This window comes from Pongo pygmaeus, chromosome 21, assembly GCF_028885625.2.
Source record: "Pongo pygmaeus isolate AG05252 chromosome 21, NHGRI_mPonPyg2-v2.0_pri, whole genome shotgun sequence".
Taxonomy (NCBI): domain Eukaryota; kingdom Metazoa; phylum Chordata; class Mammalia; order Primates; family Hominidae; genus Pongo; species Pongo pygmaeus.
In genome coordinates this window covers 36497163-36519710 of record NC_072394.2, presented here as the reverse complement: position 1 = coordinate 36519710, position 22548 = coordinate 36497163, and the positions used below count along the sequence as shown (strand labels likewise).

General features: G+C 49.3%; 1 protein-coding gene across 3 annotated transcripts in view; it reads right to left on the bottom strand.

Moving 5' to 3' along the window:
• Window positions 1-7982: 7982 nt before the first annotated feature.
• RALY (RALY heterogeneous nuclear ribonucleoprotein) overlaps window positions 7983-22548 on the bottom strand; it is an 86063-nt gene continuing 71497 nt past the window's right edge. For 2 of the 3 annotated variants that reach the window (XM_054467498.2, XM_054467497.2), the window contains 8 exons: window positions 15904-16168; window positions 14597-14669; window positions 14367-14414; window positions 12191-12357; window positions 11422-11535; window positions 10998-11209; window positions 9690-9738; window positions 7983-8333 (listed from right to left, as the gene is read on the bottom strand). In XM_054467498.2, the coding sequence (XP_054323473.1) occupies window positions 9694-9738; window positions 10998-11209; window positions 11422-11535; window positions 12191-12357; window positions 14367-14414; window positions 14597-14669; window positions 15904-16159 (915 nt within the window). In that variant the 5' untranslated portion in view covers window positions 16160-16168 and the 3' untranslated portion in view covers window positions 7983-8333; window positions 9690-9693. The remainder of the gene's footprint in view (window positions 8334-9689; window positions 9739-10997; window positions 11210-11421; window positions 11536-12190; window positions 12358-14366; window positions 14415-14596; window positions 14670-15903; window positions 16169-22548) is intronic. The other variant, XM_054467500.2, reaches the window with a different exon arrangement.

Here is a 22548-nt window from a genome sequence, read left to right as displayed (position 1 = left end):
CAAATAGACTGGTGATTTCAACCCGTTTTTAACTTCATTCTTGAAGCAGATTCTCAGGACTGATGCAGCCCCTGTAAGAGTCCAGTTGAGATAACTGACTAAATTGGATTGAAAACTCATGAAAAATAATGGGTTGCCCTATGTTACTCAGACACAGTAGCATCAACCTCTTCTGTCTCTACTGTCTCTCACCAAACACAGCTCAGCTGAAGGAACCTTGCAATGTGGTGACAAAGCAAAGGCAATCAAGAGCCACTGTCTAGTTTTGGAAGGGAACCAGACCATCATTTCCAAAGTGTCTTAGGAAACAATGTTGAGGAGTGTTCCTAATCATGAAAAGGAAAAGGAGGGGGGTTCCATGGTAAAGAAAAGTCAGAGTAGGCTGGGCGTGGTGGCGAGGCCAAGGTGGGCGGATCACAAGGTCAGCAGTTCACGACCAGCCTGGCCAACATGGTGAAACCCTGTCTCTACTAAAAAAAAAAAAAAAAAAATTAGCTGGGGATGGTGGCTGGCGCCTATAATCTCAGCTACTTGGGAGGGAGGCTGAGGCAGGAGAATCGCTTGAACCCAGGAGGCGGAGGTTGCAGTGAGGCGAGACCCTGCCACTGCCCTCCAGCCTGGGCAACAGAGCAAGTCTGTCTCAAAGAAAAAAAAGAAAGAGTAAGTAAGTGGGTTTCATAACTGCCTGACAAGTCTTTAATATGGTGATGTGAATTTTCTTTTGTTTTTTGAGATGGAGTCTCACTCTGTTACCCAGGTTGGAGTGCAGTGGCAAGATCCCAGGTCACTGCAACCTCTGCCTCCTGGGTTCAAGTGATTTTCCTGCCTCAGCCTCCCAAGTAGCCAGGATTACAGGCACCCGCCACCTTACCAGCTAATTTTTGTGTTTTTAATGGAGATGGGGTTTCACCATGTTGGCTGGGCTGGTCTCAAACTCCTGACCTCAAGCAATTTGCTCACCTTGGCATCCCAAAGTGCTGGGATTACAGGTGTGAGCCACCGTGCCTGGCCAGTGCTGTGCATTTTCATCAGCATATAGAAAACATGCAGTTGTAGCTCTAACTTTTTAGAAAACCTTGATTCCATGCCCCTCACTCCCACCTACAGGAAAGTTTGAAAAGCTTTTCCCGAGGTGTCTACCTGGCTCACTCGCACACTTCCTTGGGTCCCTGCCCGCTATAAAGATGGTTTCTCCAGCACACCATAATGTTAAGTGTTGAGAGCAGACACTTTTGTTTTGTTCACTCATGAATCCCCAATACTGAGAGCAGGCAATGCCTAGAAAGTTGTAGGTGATACGTATTTGAATGCGTTTCTTTAAAGGGAGTATAAAATATGCAGAATTTTGCACACCTCTCCCCCCACCTGACAAACATAGGATAGGTTCTGCAGAAAAAGTGCTGGGCCAGACAGTCTGGAAGAAGTGCTGCTGTGGTATGTGAGGTCCCAGCTCTGCACCTGGGCTCCCCCTTCCAGATCTTTGCCCTGACAATACTGAGGCTTCACAATTGAACAGAACGTTAAATTTTGCAATGTGTTCTTAGAAGCTGGGCTTTGTAGCAGGTGAGGTGGTCTTTTTTAATTGGGAAGATGAGATTATAATTTAAAATGTTAAATTCCCATAATCCTACCACCATATAACTTTTTAGTATCCAGACCACTTTTCCAAGTTATTACAGGCTTCATAATTTTAAAAGACTACGTAAGAGTCCATCCATATTATGCCATAGTTTGTTAAGTCAGTACCCTAATGGCAAGTGCTTGCTAATTCTTGATAATGCTGAGCATGGGCTTTGAACAGTCCACAGTGGCAGTCCCCAAATGCCACTGATTATTATCCTGTATTCTCAGCTATAAAGTGGGAAAATGTCCACTTTAAAGAGGTAATGGTAAGACAGTATGTTTAACCCAGGCCTGTCTGGCACATAGAACTATTTTCCTTTTATTGGGCTGAATTTCCAGGATGGAATTTCAGGATCAGGATTTCCTGAGCTCAGGAATTCAAGACCAGCCTGGGCAACATGGTGAAACCCCATCTGTACCAAAAATACAAAAAAATTAGGCAGGTGTGGTGGCACATGCCTGTTGTCTCAGCTACTCAGGAGGCTGGGGTGGAAGGATTGCTTGAGCCTGGGAGACAGAGGTTGCAGTGAGCCGAGAGATTGTGCCACTGCACTCCAACCTGGGTAAGACCCTGATCTCAAAATACATTTATATATATATATGTGTGTGTGTGTGTGTATGTATGTAATAATATAATAGATGGTAAGATCTGTGATGGAAGTAGCATGTGGGAGGGCAGTTCTAATTCAGGCCAGGAAGGTGTCTTTGAGCAGGCAACTTCTGAGCTGTTATAAAGGGTAACAAGGGTTAGCCAGTGGGGGAAGACAGCATTCGAGGTAGAGATAACAGCATGTGTAAAGGCACAAGCTAGACAGCACAGGTCTTTCCACAATTTATTCCACGTGGCTTGAGACGTGGAGGAGGCAGATTGCGGAAGGGGAGGTGTTGAGAAGGGGTCAGTCATATCTCGGATGTCTTTGTCATGCTAAGGGGTGTGGATCTCACTCAATGGGATGGTGATAAAGCGGATAGCCGAGTAGGAAGAGCAGCAGGGAGCCTAGTTAGAGGTTACTGCAGAAGTCCAAGTAAGACACAGAAAGGACCTAAGATAACCAGGGAAAAATTAACACAGAGGGAAAAATTAATGGAGCAGTGGAGGAGGTTGACACGGGCAAGTGGGGGCTGGACAGGTCCTTGTGGACATTGAAGTACAGTTATTAGATGGGCATCTGTACCTACTCCCCTGGTGTTCTTGGGAGGAAAATGAGTTAGAGGTGAAGATTATGGAGCCATGAGTGGAGTCTGAAGCCACGGATGAAGTCATCCAGGGAGCGAGTATACAGAAAAGAGGGTAGAGAGATGCAGGCATATGGGGAAGAGTCAGCAAGAGACGGAGTCTTGCTCTGTCGCCCAGGCTGGAGTGCAGTGGTGCGAACTCGGCTCACTGCAAGCTCCACCTCCCAGCTTCACACCATTCTCCTGCCTCAGCCTCCCAAGTAGCTGGGACTACAGGCGCCCGCCACCACGCCTGGCTAATTTTTTTGTATTTTTAGCAGAGACGGGGTTTCGCCGTGTTAGCCAGGATGGTCTCGATCTCCTGACCTCGTGATCTGCCCGCCTTGGCCTCCCAAAGTGTTGGGGATTACAGGCGTGAGCCACCGCGCCTGGCAACAAAACCTATACACTTAACCTAGCCCCCTGAGAAGCACAGTAAGCTACTGAACCTCTGTGGGCCTGTGTCCTGGTTATCTGCTGATATAACAAATCACTCCAAAAGTTAGCATCTTCAAACAACATTTTATTATCTCTCATGGTGCTGGGCTTTGAATGGGATCAGTGAGGCAGTTCTTACTTTGTTCTCAGACGGTGGCTGGGCTGGAATCATCTTGAAGCCTTCCTCACTCGTGTCTGACATTTGATACTGCTGTCAGCTGAACATGTACACGTGGCCTCTCTGTGGGGCCTGGGCTGCTTCACAGCATGGTGGTTGGGTCCCAAGAGCTAGAGTCCCAAGAGATAATAAGTGGAAGCTGCTAGTGCTTCAGTCTGGGACTGGGAGACTGGCAGAGCACCACCACCATCATATGCTATTGATCGGCCACAGAGTTTAGATAAAGGTGAGGATAGGATAGAGATGCCACCTTTACGTGGGGCCATGCTTTTGAACCTCATCTACAAAATCTATAGAATAGGCATAACCACACAGTGGATGCCTGCCGTTTTTGTTAGCCAAGCCTTGTCCTCCTTTTGGGGATTCTCCCCTCTGTCCCTCTACCCTCAAAGGCCCTATGGCCATGCTCTACCACTTCTTGGAACCTGCCTGAAAACCAGATTTTTTCCCCTTGAGTTGGGGTCTCGCTTTGTCACCCAGGCTGGAGTGCAGTGGCAGGATCATGGCTCACTGCGGCATTAACCTCCTAGGTGCAAATGATTCTCCCACTGTAGTCCCCCAAGTAGCGGGGACTACAGGCACGTGTCAGCATGCCTGGCTAACTGGATTCTCGATGGCAGCTTTTGAACCCAAGTCCCCATGTCTGAAGATCCCTGGACTTTACAATTTGTGAGCCAATAAACTTCCTCCCACTAAGCAGGACTGAATTCAGTTTCTGTAACTTGTAACCAAAAGTCCTTACTACACCTACTGAGGGTGGTTGTGGAGATTAAGTAAATGTAAAATGTGCTTTTTTAACAGCAGTTATTCAGGAAATGGTTTACTGTTATGGAGGAAGTTTATTATGAAGAATCTGGCTACTGGTGGAGGGATTTTGATTTGCCTAAAACCTCAATGAATCAATGATCTGGTTGGGATGAAAACCAAGGATGCCTGGCTCAGAATCTTTGCTCTGCTTTGCCTTCTCTATTTCTGTGGTCTTGTCAGACAGGCCTACTGCATATAACACCCTATGGGGCAGGTTATGACCTTACAGGTCAACCTGGCCAGGGATGGCAAATACCTGACACTCACATGCCCACAACTTGAATTCCATGCCCATAAGAGAAACTGACAAACTATCATGTCAGTATTTCCAAACAGTCTAAAAATTGCTGCAGATCCTCAAAAGGCACTCCAGGCAGCCGCTACTAAAAGTTCTGAGTTGGCAAGTGAAATGACACCTGAGGTAGATTTTTAAAATACGGCTGTATTTTGAAGCTCCTCCTGTTAAGAAGAATTTGGGCTTAGCCATGTGACTTACTTTGGCCAAAAGATACGACATAGCAATATCCTCAAGGGCACTCGCATACTGGGCTTGTCTTCTCTTGGGGCTTTTGGAACTCAGCCATGATGTCTAGAATCCTGGGTCAGCCTGCTAGATGCTGGAACATGTGGCCCAGTTGCCCAGCCAACCACCCGACAGGCGGGTGAGGCCATCTGAGACCAGCCAGTCCCCAGCTGATCTGCCAGCTCACTTCAGCCACATGAGGGCCCAGATGAGATAAGAACTGCCACACTGAACACAGCCCAAACTGCCAAGCCACTCACTCAGGAGCTAATAAATGTATATTAAAGCTACTAAATTTGGGGGTGGTTTGTTATACAACAGTCAGTAACAGAACAAAGGCCCATTTACTATCCCTGATCTAGACCAGCCTCTCATTTTACAGCTGAGGAAACTGAGACCTAGAAAGGAAAAAGCCTTGCCCAGGGTCATCAACCTGGCTGGCAGCAACAGGCGGAAAGTCCCAGGCCTCTTAGCTCACAATCCAGTATACCCACTGGTTGCTCTGTTCTTTCAAGATGGCTGTGAGGATCACAAATGAGGCTTCCAATCTGAAAACATCTAAAGACTGGTCCTTTAGGCAGAATCCGGTACCACATTTATCACCATCTCCTTCTGGAGTTTTCAGATGTTAGAAAAATGACAACTGTTGTGCAGTGGAATGGATGTTTTTGCTGCCCCGACTCAGAGGAAGGGCACGTGTATGCACTGTGTTAGAAGCTAACCTCCCACCCGAGGGCCTGGCTGTGTGCTTTCCCAGGGGCTGGAGCATCCAGGGGCTTTTCTGGAGTTCCAGGATGGGACTCTCATTCTCCCTGTCCAGCATATGACCCGGTGCCAGCATGACTAGGCAAGGCCTTATGGGCCGAGGTGAGTAGAGCTGATGCCTGCAACCCTTGAAGGTATCTTCCCTGCTTTTCTCACGGTCCTCCAAGCCTGGCATACTAAGGAAGGCTATGGTCACATGCCCATGATCAACCTGGCCCTCAAGCTCTGAAACGCGGAGTTCCTCAGTAAAGCACGCTTGGGTAGGACCTGCAGCAGGCATACAGCACTAGGCTCTGGGGGCAGTGCCTAGTGCTATTATGCCCTCAGTGTGAGGTTCATTCAGCTCTAAATCCCATTCTTTGGACTTTGCCCAAGTTCCAATCCAGGCTAGCAGCTGTCCCCCATGTTTCACAGATGGGGACACCAAGAGCTAAGGGCAGTAATGACTTTCCAGGGTATTGAAATGGGTCTGTTATAGCTGGCTCTCGCCTTCTGGGCAAGGAAAGATGTGGGTGCATGGATGGGTGAAGTATGTTCCACTGAGGGCTTCAGGGAGATGAGGCACTCCTTGCAGACCTAACCCCTTCCTCTGTACACCCTCTTCAGCTCTCCAAATAGAAGCCTTTTGATTTGACTAAGCTGGGCCAAGGCCCAGCCCATTTACAAGGGGCCTGTTTCTCACTCCATGCCTGGATCTCATGGCCTTAGGGCCTCAGCCTCCACCATGGGCTCTTGACAAATCTCTACTCTCTCCCTGCTGCCCAGGGTCCATGGCAGGCAAATATATGGGGACTGTGATCCCCCTGGACAGCTAATACTCAGGCAATGGCCAAGCAGCAATTGGGGCTTTTGGCTCAGGTATGAGGCCAGAACTCTGGCCACCTTGGGGCTGGCCTAGTCAGGCCTCAGCAGAGCTTGGGAGTATCAAAGCACAGAGCTACACTGGGGCCTCAGCGTGCTCGCCTGCCCAGGATGACAGGCAGGAGGGCTGCTCAGTGAGAGAGACATGGGACAACAAAGACTTCCTGGTGGAGTTTGAACACTGCCCAAAGCCTCCACCCTCTACCAAAACCTGGAGCCAAAGCCCAGGGAGAAGCTTCTGTGGAGGCTGTAGACCGGGTTGGTTTGAAACGGGGAGTTTTCAATAAGGATTCCAGCAGATCTGCAAACTTTGAGCAACACGTAAAGATGGAGGGAAAACCTAAAGCCCTTTTTGATGATGGGATTCCATTTTTCTGTGTTGGGGGAAGGCTTCCAGAGGAGAGAACAAGCAATTAAAGAGCAGTCGGAGGGTCTGGGAGACTTCTCAGACGTGGCGACACCACAACAGCAGCTTCGTCCTGAGCAGCTATTTCCCAGGTAGAGAAAGCAGGAGCAGGAGGAGTACGTGCCAGTCCTGGAACAAAGCCTATTTCTGGGTGCTGCCCTCCCACAGCTCCATACCAACGAGACCAACCTAAGTGGCCACATATGAATCCCGCAGCTCACTGGACCAGGGTGGGTACTTGTAACCTATGAGTGATTAGGAAAAAAAATTGCAGTGGCAGTCGATTCTCTCTTGGGAACTTAAACACGGGGAAAATGGATCCATTCATTGTGGGGAATGAAGGGGGAAGGAGGTGACATTAGCAGTACACAATGAGCACGTATAAGCAGCACATGTTTGAAGGAACCCGGCTGATTGTTAGAGAACAAATGTCTAGACGGGTGGCCCAAGACAGGGGCAGACAGGCTGCGTGTCTCCTGATGCAAACTTCCTACTGATTGCTGTCACTGGAGTACAGCTCTATTCCTTGCTACCAAACCTGCCCGGAGTGTGAAGAACTTGTGTGTTTTGTGAGACTGAGATGTAGGGTTTTTGTCAGGGGCAGGAAAGGGGTGGTGACAAGAAACAGGAGAGGCTGCAGTAAGCAGGATCTTATACCCCACATTCAGGAAGTAGGGTTTTGTCCTGATGATGAAGAGTCAGTAAAGGGATTTTAGGCAGGGAAGGGATACGTTTCAGAAAGACTGCGTGGCTGCTGGGAGATGGTATAGGGCAGAAGCAGGAGACTGGGAAGCTGGTGGGAGGACAACGTCCAAATGAAAAAATTATAGTGTCCTAAGCCAGAAGAGAGAAGGTACAGACTGGCAGACTCTGGAATCCTTTTAAGAGCTGGGAAAGACCAGACTTAGAAGCTGGGGAGAGATAAGGTCTTGACGTACTATGGGGTAAACCAAGTGGGTCACAACTGCTTGACACTTCAGCCAGCAAGATGCTCATGGGCCAGCATATCCAACCCTCCCCAGTGGCCCCACTGGCCATTTTAATCACCACCGAGGACACTAAGGTCCAGATGGATCAGTATTAGGCAACCTAGACCAGCTTTTTGGTTGGCAGAGGGGCCGGGATATCTTCATGAGAAAACACAAACCATCCCATCTCAGAACAGGTTGGGATCCAATCTCTTTATTGTCAGGGTCCCCTCCCTGTGGCCCCCCGCCAAACCTATAGAAAAAACCCAAGCCTGGGAGTGTCCTGGGGAGGGGAGGCAGTGTGGGAAACCCCTGTGCTCTACCCTCTGGCCTGGGCAGTGCAGACAGGGAAGGCTCATGGGGAAGGAGTAGGCCAGTAACTCCACCTGCAGAGGACATGGCACTGGCTGGGATGCGTTGGGGGAGGAGGCGCCTGCTGCCAGCTTTCCTCTGGTACCCGCTGGGGGGTGGCATCCAGGGTTGGGTGCCCGGCTTGAGGCCTGGGGCAGCGATGCCCTTCACCTGCTGGTGGCCATTGCTCCTGTCAGGCTGAGAAAGAGAGAGAGACAAAGAAGAGACTAAGGCTGAGAGGAAGAGACCCTGTTGCTGATAAAAGGGGTAGGGAAGAAAGGGTGGAATGATGTCTGGAGACAGAGATATTCTTGCACTCTGGCTGTGGCCTCATAATCTCCTGGCCAGGTAACCTTGGGCAAGTCTCACCCGCTCTCTGAACCTCCATTTCCTCACCTGAGCCCATGTAACTCACCTCTGAACTATTTTAACAAGATTTGGAAAGCACCAGGCACAAAGGGGTGCAGCAGGATGGCTGGATATGGAGGTTTGTTTGCATCCCAGGCAAAACAAACCAAGAAGTTCCAAAAGAAGACTGCATATGTAGAATTTTCTAAAGCTCTTCTGGAAGCCTTTGCTGGTGGGATATCTTACTACAGCATAAATGTGTCATCTATCCAGACACCTCCCTGGAAACACTAGTGTTTGAGACCTTCCTCCACCCAAGCCACCCCAAGGGAATGGGTCAGAGAGTAGTAGGCAGAGCTAGGTGTGGCCTGGCTTTCCTTTAAGGTAGGGCAGAGTAGATGGTAAACAGTGGCCAGAGAGTGGGCTTTGAAGCCACACACCACTGGGCTGAAATCCAGGCTCCACCAACGACTACCTTATCTCCCTGCACCCTTTAGTGTCTGTTTCCACATCTATTATATTGGTACAATCATCAGCTTGTGGGATTGAAGATGAACTCGGAGAAAGCAGGTGCAGCTCCTGTCACACAGGGCATTTCCTCCCCATCAAAGAATCAAATCCCAGCCCCTAAGCCTGACACATACGGCCCTTCACAATCATCACCCTCTGACAACAAGCAGAGTCCTTTACCAACTAGGGGGGTACTGCAGCCACAGGAGGCTCTTGGCCTTACCACATACCAAGGACTGTCACAGCTCTGTATGGCTAAGGCCATTCCCCTGGTGTGGAACATTGCTCCCTCAATCACTAGCAGGTTCAGCTACACATCATCTCTTCCATGACCTGGCCTCGCTCTATTGTTATCCTGCTCACACTACGTGGTAATGGCTTATGTCTTCCTCTACCAGACTAGGAGCTCCTCAAGGGCAGAGACAGGCAACATGGCTGAGTGTGCTGAGGGAAGGAACCCTTGCTAGGTGGGCCCGGCTGGCCAATCTATGGCACCTGATTCCTCAGCATGGCAAGCCCCAGGCATGAAGGGGTGTGATGGGATGGCTAGATATGGAGGGGACTTCATTCTTGGGTATAGTCAGTGCTACTTGGCCAGATATGCTTCGTGACACTTCCTGCCCAATCCAGGGAAAAGGCACAACCTCCACTTCACTGCTTCCCCACCCTCTGCCCATCAGGACAGGACCCCTGTACCTGCTTACTGCAAGGCCCCATCATCCGCGTCTGTGTCCTGGCTGTGTTCCTGATAGGGAGGAGGTAAGAGAGACCACACATCACTCATTGCCAGCTCTGAGTCCTGCCCTGAGCCATTTGTCCAGAAAAACTTCAGGGTCCAGAGAGCATCTAGAGGACACAGTCAGAAGAGGCAGGAACAGCCAAGAGGAATGACTACGGGACCAGCCAACAAAGCTGGCTTGGGAACTTGGGAGGGTGGTCTGAGGACCCCACACAGGCCAGTGAAGGGTGTTCTGGGAGTGGCAGGAGCCCCATTTCTGTGCAGAGAGCCTGCATTGCAGAAGGCTGAAAGCCTTATAGACTGGTGAGCTCCCCATCTCTGGGGGCAACCAAGTCTTTGTTAGGGCCTTTATGGACACTGCTATGCCTGAGAAAATAAGACGAAGGATCAGGCTATGCTCAAAGGAGAAATGAGCTAGCATAAGGCAGACCTCCTAACTGTCATGGCCATGAGCCCATCTGTTCTCATCATAGAACCCAGCAGTGCTGAAAAGGAGAAATCTGCAGATCCAGCAAGTCAGTCTGGACTCCAACCCTGGCTCAGTCCCTAGGAGCTGATGCCCTGAGCATGCCACTCAGCCTTTCTGAGCCTCGGTTTCTTCACAGGGTAAAATGTGGGAACAGAATACTCTGCATAGTACAGGGCTCTTGTTAAGGTTATGTGAAGTTAGAGAGTATGGTCTGGGTCTTGGTGCTCAATCAGAGCTCATTAAGTAAATGAGCAGCAAGTGTACAACCCATATCCCACAAACTCAGAGTTTGGTCTACCCTCCCACTCAACATAAGCTCCTTGTCAAATGGCCTGCCGGCCTCAGCCTGAATAGTTCTAGTAATAGGTGGGGAGCTCACCCCCTTATGAGACAGCTTTTGCTTCATGCTTAAGCAGCAATGGCCTTTAGAGAAACCCACCTCCTGGCTGTGGCCTCCACAAGCCACCCCAGCCCTGCTCTGAAGCTCTGCAGGCCGTGTGTGCTCCCTTATGTCCAAACCTCCCCTTCTCCAACTCATGTGGAAACCGGAGGCCAGAATGTGCCTGCATTTGGGGGAGGTCTGCCCTAGGCCTCAGTGGGACTTCTGATGGTGTCTGAGATAGGCAAGTGCCCCCTGCTCATTCTTCCCTCTTTCCCCCAGGACCAGAACCCCCGGGAAGGTGAGAACAGGAAGTTCACAGTGGGGGCAACCAGCTCAGGCTGCCCGTTCCCCTGTTGGCCTCCTGAGAGTAGGAGCGCAGTCGAGTCCCAGTCGTGCCCCTGGCCAGGCCCTCACCAGCTCTTCCTCGCTGTGTGTCAGCAGCCCCTCCTCATCGCCGTCGTCTCGGGTCCGTGCTTCTCCCTGGGGCAGGCCTGCCTCAGAAGTCGTGTTCTCTTGGGGGGCTGGTGGCCGGCTGCTGCCACTGCCACCACCACTGCCACCGCCACCGCCGCCACCACCACCACCGCCGCCGCTGGCGCCACCTCCATCACCCTTCTTCTTGCCATCTTGAGGGGAAGGGGTGGAGGAGGGGAGAATAAAACTCAGCCTGGGGCAGCTGTCTAGGGCAGCACCTTAGCGGAAGCTGGCCTCAGCATGGTGAGTGCAGGTGGTCCGGGATCTGCAGGGCCACCCTAGCTCCTCTATCCCATGTACTATTTCCCCATGCTCTGCCCTGTGCCCTGGTCATGGAGGTGGGTGAGAATCCTCAGAGGCTGACCTGGATTGGCCTTTTGCTCTGCAGCGATCTGCTCCAAGCGGCTCAGCAGGGCATCGATATTGGACTTGATCTGTGTCAGCTCCGTCTTGATGGCCTGCAGCTCACTGCTCTTTACTGGGAGTGGAGGGGGGACAGGGCTGTCACCTAGGGGGCTGGAGGCTTCACACTAGCACAAAACCTCAGCCCTGTTCTTTCAACCAGGAAAGCAGTTATTTTTTATTTTGTTTTGTTTTTTCCCTGCTCAGGAAAAAGGTCTCCTCCTTAGACTACCTGGCGTCCATCCCTACAGTGACAGCGCACACTTCTGAACCTGGCTATCTTTTCTCCTGATCTCTCAACTCTGAAAGGGACCAAAGACAGACAGGAGCACAGGTGTGTATGTGTGGTGTGCTCTTCTGTGTGCACCTGAGCAAGAACATGTGTCTTTTGCAATCTGAACTCCTTAGTTAAGCAGCATGTGTGTACCAGAGTGAATGTGGAGTAATGGGCCTGTGTAGACTTGTCCTTATCCTCACTAGAGGAAAGATGGCACCATTTCTTCACTGGGCAGCATATCCAGCACTGGACTCTCTGTGCCCAACCCAACCCCTCCTCCTAAAACATCAGCTGTTTCCTCTTAGAAATGCATGAAAATACCTGGCTGTGTTAGAGCGGCAGAACTGTGGAAGATTTGTTCTTTTATCTATTTTCCAATGTAAAAAAATGTGATTCTATTATTTTGCTAATGATAAAAATGCAAATTACTTAGGAATATGATACAGTCACTCACACTTGATCTTGGCTGAGCTGGTGGTGATGGCTGTGGAGCGGGCAAAGAGCTTGACAGGTACGTTAGTTTTGACACGCCGGACCAAAGGGACTGTGACCCGGGGTCGCTTCACAGGGACCGCCCTGGGCACTGGCACGGGCGACAGACGGCCCCGGTAGTCGAAGAGCCTGTGAGGGCAGATGGGCCAGAGGCTGCAGCATGGCTTGTGGCCACAGGGGGGTATTGCAGCTCCAGCTACAAACGTGTGTGGCTGGTTGAGGGGCTGGGAGGCCTGCACTACACACCTCTGCTGGCTCCTAGCAAGCCCTGGAGTGAAGAGGAAGGGCTTTCCAGACCCTGATGGCTGTTGGGATCCTCACTACCTCACTACAACCTCTCCAACCATCCAGGCCCAGTAACGGCAGGCAAGGCAGCAGGTGGTAGTAGTTACACCCCATTCAAAAGAGGAGACATCCCTAGGTCCCCTGGCACCCAGGCCTGCTCTATTACATGACCTGGCTTCTGCTTGGTCAACTGCCACCCCAACCTCTGCTCAGAGTTTGCAAATCTCAAAGCAGCACAAATCCCCAGCTAGGAATAGAGAGGTATGGGAGTGGGGGTCAACTGAGCCTACCTGAGCCTCAGTTTCCCCATATGCCAAATGAGGATGGCTATTCACATTCAGTGTCCACCCAAGGGCACAGCATGAAATAATTCGGTTAAAAACACACTTTAGAACGTGTAATAGATGAAAGGTCAGGGTACTGAGACCCTCAACTCACGAACCCATGACCTCAGAGGCATAAGACTGAACTCTAAGCCCTTTCCTTACTTGACCTCCTTAATCACCACACCCTTCATGCTCCATTCCAGAGACAAAGGCCAGGGGCTTGGTAGAGTATCAAGGTTGGGCAACTCAATCAGACCCCCCCAGGGCTCCCAGGCTATGCACTGCCCCCAACCAAAGTCATCTCCAAGCCCTCTCCAGGAGGGCTTCCTTTCCAGCTGACCAGGCAGAAACTCAGTGGGCTGAGAAGTGGTCTCTCTGACATCTGTTGCTACCACCTTTTTCAGGGAATCGCAGCCCAGAGGGTAAACTTTGGGTCAATTTTCCTGACAATGGCCAGGAAACCTGCCATCACGGGGCAAAAGCCCCATTCCTTGGGGCTCCTTTGTTCAGGGAGCCCCTCCCTGGAGGTGGTGATGGCTGCAGATGGAGAGTCTCTGGGAATGGATCCGATCCCAGACCCTGCATTTCTGCCCCCAAGGGGAGGGGACGGCTCTGGCCTTGGTCAGAATCACTGAACCACAGAATCCCAGAGCTGGAGGAGCCTGGAGAGATCACTTGGTGCAAGCCCATTTCACAAACTGGGAAGGGAATTTGCCTAAGATCACATAATCCATTCAGTGGCAGAGCTGAGATTAGCATCTAAATCTTCTGACCCCCAGGCTAAGACACTTTCCACTACACCACACTGTCTCCTGAAACCACTCACAGGGGTGGGGTGGGGATGGGGGTGGACGACTGATGCTCAGAGAGGCACTGTTCTTCTCAGGCTGCCTGGGGTGGGCTAAGCTGGACAGAGGGAGAGAAGCAGGGAGGAGGAGAGATTTGAGTTAGTATCTACCATGATTTCTACTCAAGAATGTGGCTAGTGCTGTTGTAGTGGGAGCCCACAGCCTCTGGGCTGGAGTCTGGGTAGGGCTTGGGAGTGCAGGGTAGGCCACAGCCTGCCAGGGACTAATTAGACTTCCAAATGGCTGCTGGCCTCTTGTCTCTAAATATAAACCCAAGAGGCTTAGACTGAGCTCTGGGGTTCCTACCAGCTGCTTAGGCACCTCACAGAGGGAAGGGCTCAAACTCCCTGCAACCAGCACTGTACACCCTGTTGTGTATTCCAACTGGCCACATTTATATAGCTCTTGGCTGTACGGTCTCCTTGAGCCTCACCCAAGGACAAGAAGGAAAAAGGGCAGTTAGCATGGTAGACAGTGTTGTATGGTGGTAGGAGCTCTGGCCTGAGCACGTGCAGAACAGGACCCCAGTCTCAGCTCTGCCACTGACTGGTGGAGCAACCCCAGGCAAACCTCTGGGCTTTGGTTCTCATTTGGAGAACTCAGTGGGCTGCACCAACAATCTCTCAGGACCCTTCCAGCTTGGCTGTTTCACGCCTGGGCACGCCCCTCCCCTGCTCACCTGTCGTAGAAGTCGTCCCGGTAGTAATCATAGTCAAAGATGTAGCCACTGGGGAAACAAAGGGGAGAGGGCTGGAGCTTAGGGACGGCCACTCAGCCCACTTTCCACAGGCCCTCATCTCCAGACACCTCCCCAAGTTCTAGATTCAGCACACTGTCACATCAGCATTTACTCCCTCTGTGGAAAGAGAGTCATCCCACCCAGACAGTCAGACAGTCAGACAGCCCCACCTGTATATGGCAGATGCTGCTCTCTTTAGCCCCTTGGGTCTGTCAGGCTTAGGCTCTCCAGCCATGTTGATGTCTGTGTGGAGGGAGAAGGCAGAGTTGGAATGCTAACATGACAGCAGTGTGCCCACACACATCACCCTCATGCACACACACAGCAATTCATGTGCTTACATGGTATACACATGGATTCTGCTCACTGATGGTGCCACAAGGTCTTCATACATCTAATCTTCAAACATTAGATTCATATCCAGGTATCACATGGATATGCCTGTTTACATGTCCATACACTTTCAGATCCATCCATGCATGCTCATAAACATGTCCTCCCCCCCACCCCACCACACACAACACGTCGAGTATTCCTATATGCATTCTCAAATACACTCATGTAAATGCGTAACACATCAGGTACATGGGAACACATACATAGAGCCACCCTCACACACACATTCACATATCCAGGTAAGAAACTCACACACAGGTAACGTGTACTCTCAAGTACACTCAGTATAGACAACTACCCACATGCAAATGAGCCAATGCACATTCACATGGATGTTCTACCAAATACCTTCATGCCTAGAATAGTCCTTACTACATGAAAAGGTCTCAATAAATACCTGGTAAATGAATATATGCATATCTGCTGACACATTCAAATATGTTCTCTCTCTCTCACACACACACACACACACACACGCACACACTACACCTATACATACAAGGGTATGCGTCCACATATCTCCACATGTTCAGTCAATCCATATACTTCTTGTTGAAAAAACACATATAGATACCTCTTTTCAAACATACACATATACACAGGAATAAAAGCACATGCATGAACACTGTACATACTTCAAGAGAGACCACTAGCATAGTCATATCACATGGACATGACACCAAAGCCAAGCGTATTCGCACTGTCCTTGTGCTCTCAGGCCCTCCTGCTCGCTCTCAGAAAGGGTTCTAACCTAAGTCATCTGTACCCGATGTAACAGGCTGTTCTAGGCCACTCTGCTCTCTTTCTCTGGAGAATCTGCATTTTAACTGGAACTGTAAAGCCTGTCACTAAGAAGCTCTGAGAAAGCAGAGACAGGTCAGAAGTGTTTTCCACAGGCTTCTAAAATTCTTCCCTATAGGGATTAATTTTATAACTACTTAAAACTTAAACATAGCTTATAAATTTATAAAATCTCAGAGCAGTGGTAGCGGTGAGAGAAAGAGAGAAGGGGGTTGAGAACTGGACAGTGGTAACAGCTACTCTAGAGAATACTAGGAGAATACAGTGAAGAGAGGCTTACCCAGGGTCTGCCCAGCCAGCACCCGCCCATTCTCTCCCAGCACAGCTGCCCGGGCATGGCGCTCATTGGAGTACTGAACAAAGGCATAGCCCTTGTGCACAGAACAGCCGGCCACACGGCCATACTTAGAGAAGATGGTCTCCACATCTGATTTCTTCACCAGAGCTGTGTTGAGGTTTCCAATGAAGACTCGAGAGTTGATGGACTTGGGGTCATTCTTGTTGGTTACATTGCTTGCCTGAATCTTCAAGGACATGGTGCCCACCTGAAGAAAAAGAGCCTCTGTGAAGCTGGGTCCCTGGGCTGGGCTCAAGGACTGCCCACAGCCCATATCCTGGATAAATGAATTGCCTCTTACCTTCCTTAACCCTTATAGCATCCAGCCTACCTGTTCCTGCATCTTGTTTTCTTGTCATATTACCAAGAGTTGCCACATATTGGCTGCTGATCTCATACCAGGTGCTTTACACACATTCCCTCATTTGGTACTCACATGATATGCAGAACCACAACATTTTACAAGGCAGAAATCTCACATTCAGAGAGGCCACAATGTTAGTGAATGGCAGGGCTGGGATCTGACCCCCTGATCTGCTTGACTCTAATTCTTTTGAGTCTACTCCTTTAATGCTCATCTCAAATGTTATCCCATTCAGGATCTAAATTTGAAGATCTTCAATATAGAACCATGGTCACATGGTATTTGCAAGTGATGTTTACTCTAGACCCCCACCATATGATGAAAATTGCAGGGGCCGGGCATGGTGGCTCACAACTGTAATCCCAGAACTTTGGAGGCCGAGACGGGTGCATCACCTGCGGTCAGGAGTTCGAAATCAGCCTGGCCAACATGGCGAAACCCCGTCTCTACTAAAAATACAAAAAATTAGCCAGGCGTGGTGGCGGGTACCTGTAATCCCAGCTACTCGGGAGGCTGAGGCAGGAAAATTGCTTGAACCCGGGAAGCGGAGGTTGCAGTAAGCCACTGCACTCCAGCCTGGGCGACAGAGCGAGACTCTGTCCAGAAAAAAAAAAAAGAAAAGAAAATTGCTTAGTCTGATCCAGACACAGACCTGTCTGAATTGCTACCAGCCATTTTGAAAACGGTATGCTAGCTAAGCCTGATATGGTTTGAATTTGTGTCCCCGCCCAAAGCTCATGTCTAATTGTAATCCCCAGTGTTGGAGGTGGGGCCTGGTGGGAGGTGACTGGATCATGGTGACTGAAATCATGCATTTCCCCCTTGGTGCTGCTCTCATGATAGTGAGTGAGTGCTCATGAGATCTGGTTGTTTAGACGTGTGTGGCACCTCCCACTGTCTCTTTTCCTCCTGCTCTGGCCATATGAAGACGTGTCTACTTCCCCTTCGCCTTCCACTATGATTGTAAATTTCCTGAGGCCTCCTGAGAAGCAGAAGCCTGTACGGCCTGCAGAACTGTGAACCAATTAAACTTTTCCTTATAAATTACCCAGTCTCAGGTATTTCTTTATAACAGTGCAAGAATGGACTAATACAAAGCCTCACCAGGCACTCGCTGTGGGCTAAGGGTGGCATACAATACTGAATAATCCCAAGATCCCACAAGTTAATGTCATGATTACTCATATTTTACCAGAAACTGATTGACAAGTTCATTAACTTACTAATAATGAGCATTCGAACCCAGGTCAGTCTGTCCCTAAAGTCTATTTCTTTCAACTTTATCATTTTGCTTCCCAGAGCTAAAGCCAATTTAGATACCACAGAAAGTCAGCACATTCACCTGAGAATTATTTTTAATAAATTTATTTTTTAGTTACCCATATTAATACTAACTCGTTCAAATTTTGTTCTGTTTGGCTTAGAGATGAGACTGCACCTACCCTTTGCTCTCTATATTCTGGCCAGGTCTTTTACCCCAAAGGGCTGTACAAATTTTTCCCATACAGTTTACGGCTGGGCATAGGCTCCAAGAGGAAAGGGGAAAGGAGAGAAGCTCAATTTCAGTAGGAAAAGCCTCAAGTTAAGCCTTGGCATTTGCAGTTCCCGGCCCAGTCTTCTGCTCATTGGTACGGGTTGATGCCACTCCCTTTTGGAACCCCTCCTATCTCAATAACCTAACCTTATAGCATATATAAAAACTTTCATCAGTCTGCCAGCCAATTTACCTAATATTTTGGGGGGACTTCTTTTCAGTGAACTGGAAAAAAGACATCTGTATCTCTTATCCCACTAGGGGATAAGAGACTCTTTTTTTCTTAAATTCTCCCAGCCTGGAAGCTGGCATGTTCTGACCAGCAGGTGGTACTGTTTACAAGGAAATCACAGGCTGGACCTGAGCCCAACTTGGGAAGAAACTGCTCCCAGGGTTAGACTTAAAGTGAATCCAATGGATATAATGGAGTCAGGAGTGCATTATCTCAGATAAAGGAAAGGGGCTGAGAGGGTCCCATCACTGCTACTGATGAAGGGGCTGGTGCCAGCTTTGGAACTGACTTGGAAAGAGACAGACTCTTGTTACTCAGTTTACCTTTGGTTCCACTCATCTACACTTATCAGGCAGTGAGGGACACAAAGGTAGTAACACTGTGCACACGAGGCAGGAAACGCTCAATGCATGTTGTTCCCATGGGCTTGCCATTCCTCACAGTTCTCGCTGACAGTCCCTCTCCTACATGGATGACAAGCCATTCAAGGGTTAATTCCTTGTCTATCCACGGGAATACAAGAAGTTAATAGGGCCCCTGTGTGGGCATCAGATGATTCTCTCCTAGGTGGTTCAGCTCAAAGTGCTATAGTTTTGGCTTAGGGAGAAGCCACCTGCTTTGGCTAGAGGGAGTCAACCAAGCCTGTGGTGTGGATGGAGATACAAAGAGTGACCTCTACTGGGAGCCACAAGCACCACTGAGCAGGAAGCATTTGCTGAACAGCTGTTCGTGGTATTGTGACGAGATCAGTACTCACCTTGACTGGTGAGCCAAGTTTTTAAGGTTTGGCCCTGCCAGTCTTTTCTCTCATTCCTTGGGGTTTGGAATGATATACATAAAAGGACTTTGCAAACCCTAAAGCCCTTCACAAGATCTTGTAATTACACTGGCTTGCACCTCTTTATTCCAATACTGCCATCTGCGAACCCCATTCTGGATGAGGGTAAAGGTCAGAGTGGAACACATTCTGTATAATGCCAAGGAGGGGCAGCCAGAAGCCATGGCATATGAAGATCAGTTTTCTGATCTGTAGAGGACAGACTTGGGAAGTGTATGTATGTGGTTGCCAGTGCTGCTCTGGGTGAGAAATCTGCAGTTAAAAGGAGAAATGCTCACCTATGGCATGCGCTAGGTACCCAACCTCTGAGCTCCTCGTCCAAACAGCCCCCTATCCACTTTCATGCCCTGCACACTCCTTTGGAAGGCAGGATGTGCTACTGTTGTGTGGACTCCCTCGGCCCAACGAGACAGGTATCTGTGGGGGTGTGCAAAGGCTTGAGTGACCACACACATGTTGAAGAGGCTCCTCTAAGTGAGGGATAGAGGTGGGAAAGGGAATGAAAAGGAGGTTAGAGCCAGGCTAGGTCTCCCTGAACTGCCAGGTTCAGGTACAGAATCCTAATGAGTCCAAGAATTCTAAATTCAGACATGGTATTCCAGGTTGTTAGGAACATCACAATTTATTAGCTTCACTCAGAACCTTCAAATGTTTAAACATATGGTGGTACATGGGTCTCTATTTGTACTCTTATTACTCTGCCCTGCAAATGTTATAGGGCAGGCCTGACAAAACTCGGGACACAGTAAGTGTTCAATCAATGTTACGGAGGGAGTGGTTAAACATATGTCCCAGGAGGTGGTGAGAAGGTCTAGCTGTGGGCTGCCTTAAGTGGTTAGGACCACTGGGGCAGAGGTCCCAGATACCATTTTCTAATCTTTCACCCAAACACCCACTTCCACAGACCAACTCAATCCCTCACACCCAATTCTTGCTATGCTTTTCAAGGTTCCCCCCTAGCTTGGAGTTGCAGCCCTAGAAAATATTGACATCCATTCAGCAGGAGCTACTTGACTTGGTAAGCTATTTCCTGCCCTGGGCCAAGCTCTGCCTCACAGATTAGCTGTGTAATTGAGAGCAAGGTGTCTGCAGCCCCCAGGGGTCCTAGGTTTAGCAATGAGCTGAGGAGAGGTGGGTAGAAGGATTGTTCTTGGCGGCTGGGGGAAGGGAGAGAAGCAAAGTTGTTCCTAGAGACTTCTGCAATGTCAGATGAGCAGAGACCTGTGTGCACATGGAGCTTATAAATGCTCTTACTCGGAAGAACAGAAGTTTTACCCACAGTAAAAACTTGGCCAGGATGCTACAGCTAGTGAGTAGCAGAGACAAGATTACCCCATGGGTCCTCTGACGCTAAGTCTAGGGTCCTTATATTCCATTTTTCGTTTGGGGCTGGTAAGAGACAGGCCCCCAGGACACTGAGGAGCTGGGAGAGAGCACAGTGTCTCAAAAAAAAAAAAAGAAAAAAGCTATGTTGGAGAAAACTGGGGACTGGCTCCCCAATAAGTGCCTTCACCTTTACCTGCAGGAGAAACAATTGCTGCATAAAAGCTGGGCCTTTTAAACTAATTAAAATCCACTAGGGAAACAGGCTTTGAAATGCAATTTACGGCTCAAAGGGATGGGCCTGCTTCTCCAGGCTAGTAAGAGCAGAAGAAATGTGGCAAAAACAAATTCATTTTTTTCCAGTTGAAACATTTCAGCTGGAAATTGTTTTTGAACACAGGAGAGCCAAGCCTGAACATGGAGAAAAGTGGCAGGGGTTTGCAAAGGTAGAAAAGCCCTAAAAGTTACCTCTGAACTTTGGGTAAATGAGACACCCAGAGAGCTGTCACAGTAACAACATCCACTGGCTGGGCACAGTGGCTCACGCCCATAATCCCAGCACTTTGGGAGGCCAAGGCGGGTGGATCACTTGAGGTCAGGAGTTCAGGACCAGCCTAGCTAACATGGTGAAACCCCGTCTCTACTTAAAAAAAAAAAAAATTAGCCGGGCATGGTGGCGCATGTCTGTAATCCCAGCTACTTGGGAGGCTGAGGCAGAACTGTTTGATCACGCCACTGCACTCCAGCCTAGGCGACAGAGTGAGACTTTCTGTCAAAAATAAAAAATAAATAAATAAATAAAAGGACAGCCACTAATTACTGAATGCTGCACAGTATTACAGTATTTAATCCTCACAACAGCCCTGTGAGGAGGTGTTTGACATAGGGAAACTGAGATAGGTTCAGAGAAGCAAGGTAATTGGTTAATAGAACAAAGCCAGAACTGGAAGCAGGACCTCAAAAACAGGCACCTGCAGGGGCAAGATTATGTTACCTTGAGTCAGCCACACATGCTCTCCTTGGTCCTCACCCTTTCCCTTTTCTTCTACAATTCCTCATAGTTGCATAGAATTTTAGTGAACAAAGCCAGTTGCTATCTCTTATGGTATGAATGTGCCTCCTCCACCAAATCTGTGTGTTGAAACCTAATCCCTAATGTGATGGTATTAGGAAGTGGGGCTTTGGGAGTGATTAGGTCCCAAAGGGAAGGGAAAGACCTCAAGAATGAGTTTAATGCCTTCAAAAAAAAAAAAAAAAAAGAGCCCCAGGCCAGGAAGTGGCTCACTCACGCAAGTAATCCCAGCACTTTGGGAAGCCAAGGTGGGAGGATTCTTTGAGGCCTGGAGTTGGAGACCAGCCCAGGCTACATCACGAGACCCCATCTCTACAAAATAAACAAATAAGAGGCCCAGAGAGCTACTTTGTGTCTTCTATCATGTGCAAGCACAGTGAAAAGATGGTTGTTCATGAAACTGTAAGAGGGCTCTCACCAGACATCTGTTGCCCAGGCTGGAGTACAATGGCACAATCTTGGCTCACTGCAACCTCCGCCTCCCGGGTTCAAGCAATTCTTCTGCCTCAGCCTCCTGAGTAGCTGGTACTACAGGTGCCCACCACCACAGCCAGCTAATTTTTGTATTTTTAGTAGAGATGGGGTTTCACCATGCTAGTCAGGCTGGTCTCGAACTCCTGATCCACCATCCTTGGCTTCCCAAACTGCTGGGATTACAGGCATGAGTCACTGCACCCATCCCACCCCATTTTATAAATGAAAAAAAAAAAAAAGGATCAGCAAAGATAAGTGACTTACTTAAGGTCAACCAGCTGGTGAGGGGAGTGTAGCTAGGGGTCCTGAATCAAGGCTTCTTACTCGACACTCTCCATTCCACTGTCTCAATGGCTGTCTTAACACTCTAACTCTGCCATGTCACCCCTCATGTGCTCCAAATCCTGCCTATCAGATCAAGTCTAGTCTCAGGCACTCAGAGAACTCTGTAAATCCTCCCCAGGACTGAATCTCTTCCTCCTGAAATGCTCATGTCAAGGGAGGAGCTGCTGCTTTAGGTCTTGATGCCCTCAATGCTATTTATAGTCTCTGTCTTGGTTCAGTCCTGCTGGACCTCTCTGGCCTTATTCTCCTGCATGGGGATAAGGGTCACAGCAGCCTGTGGCCAGCTCTCTGCCCTTAGATAACCCTGGGGACATCCGGGTGGTTCAGAAGGAAAATAGCTACTAGTGATGGGAAGACTATTTCTGGAGAAAGTCAAGCAATTAGACTCATCAGTGTCCAGGGCCTC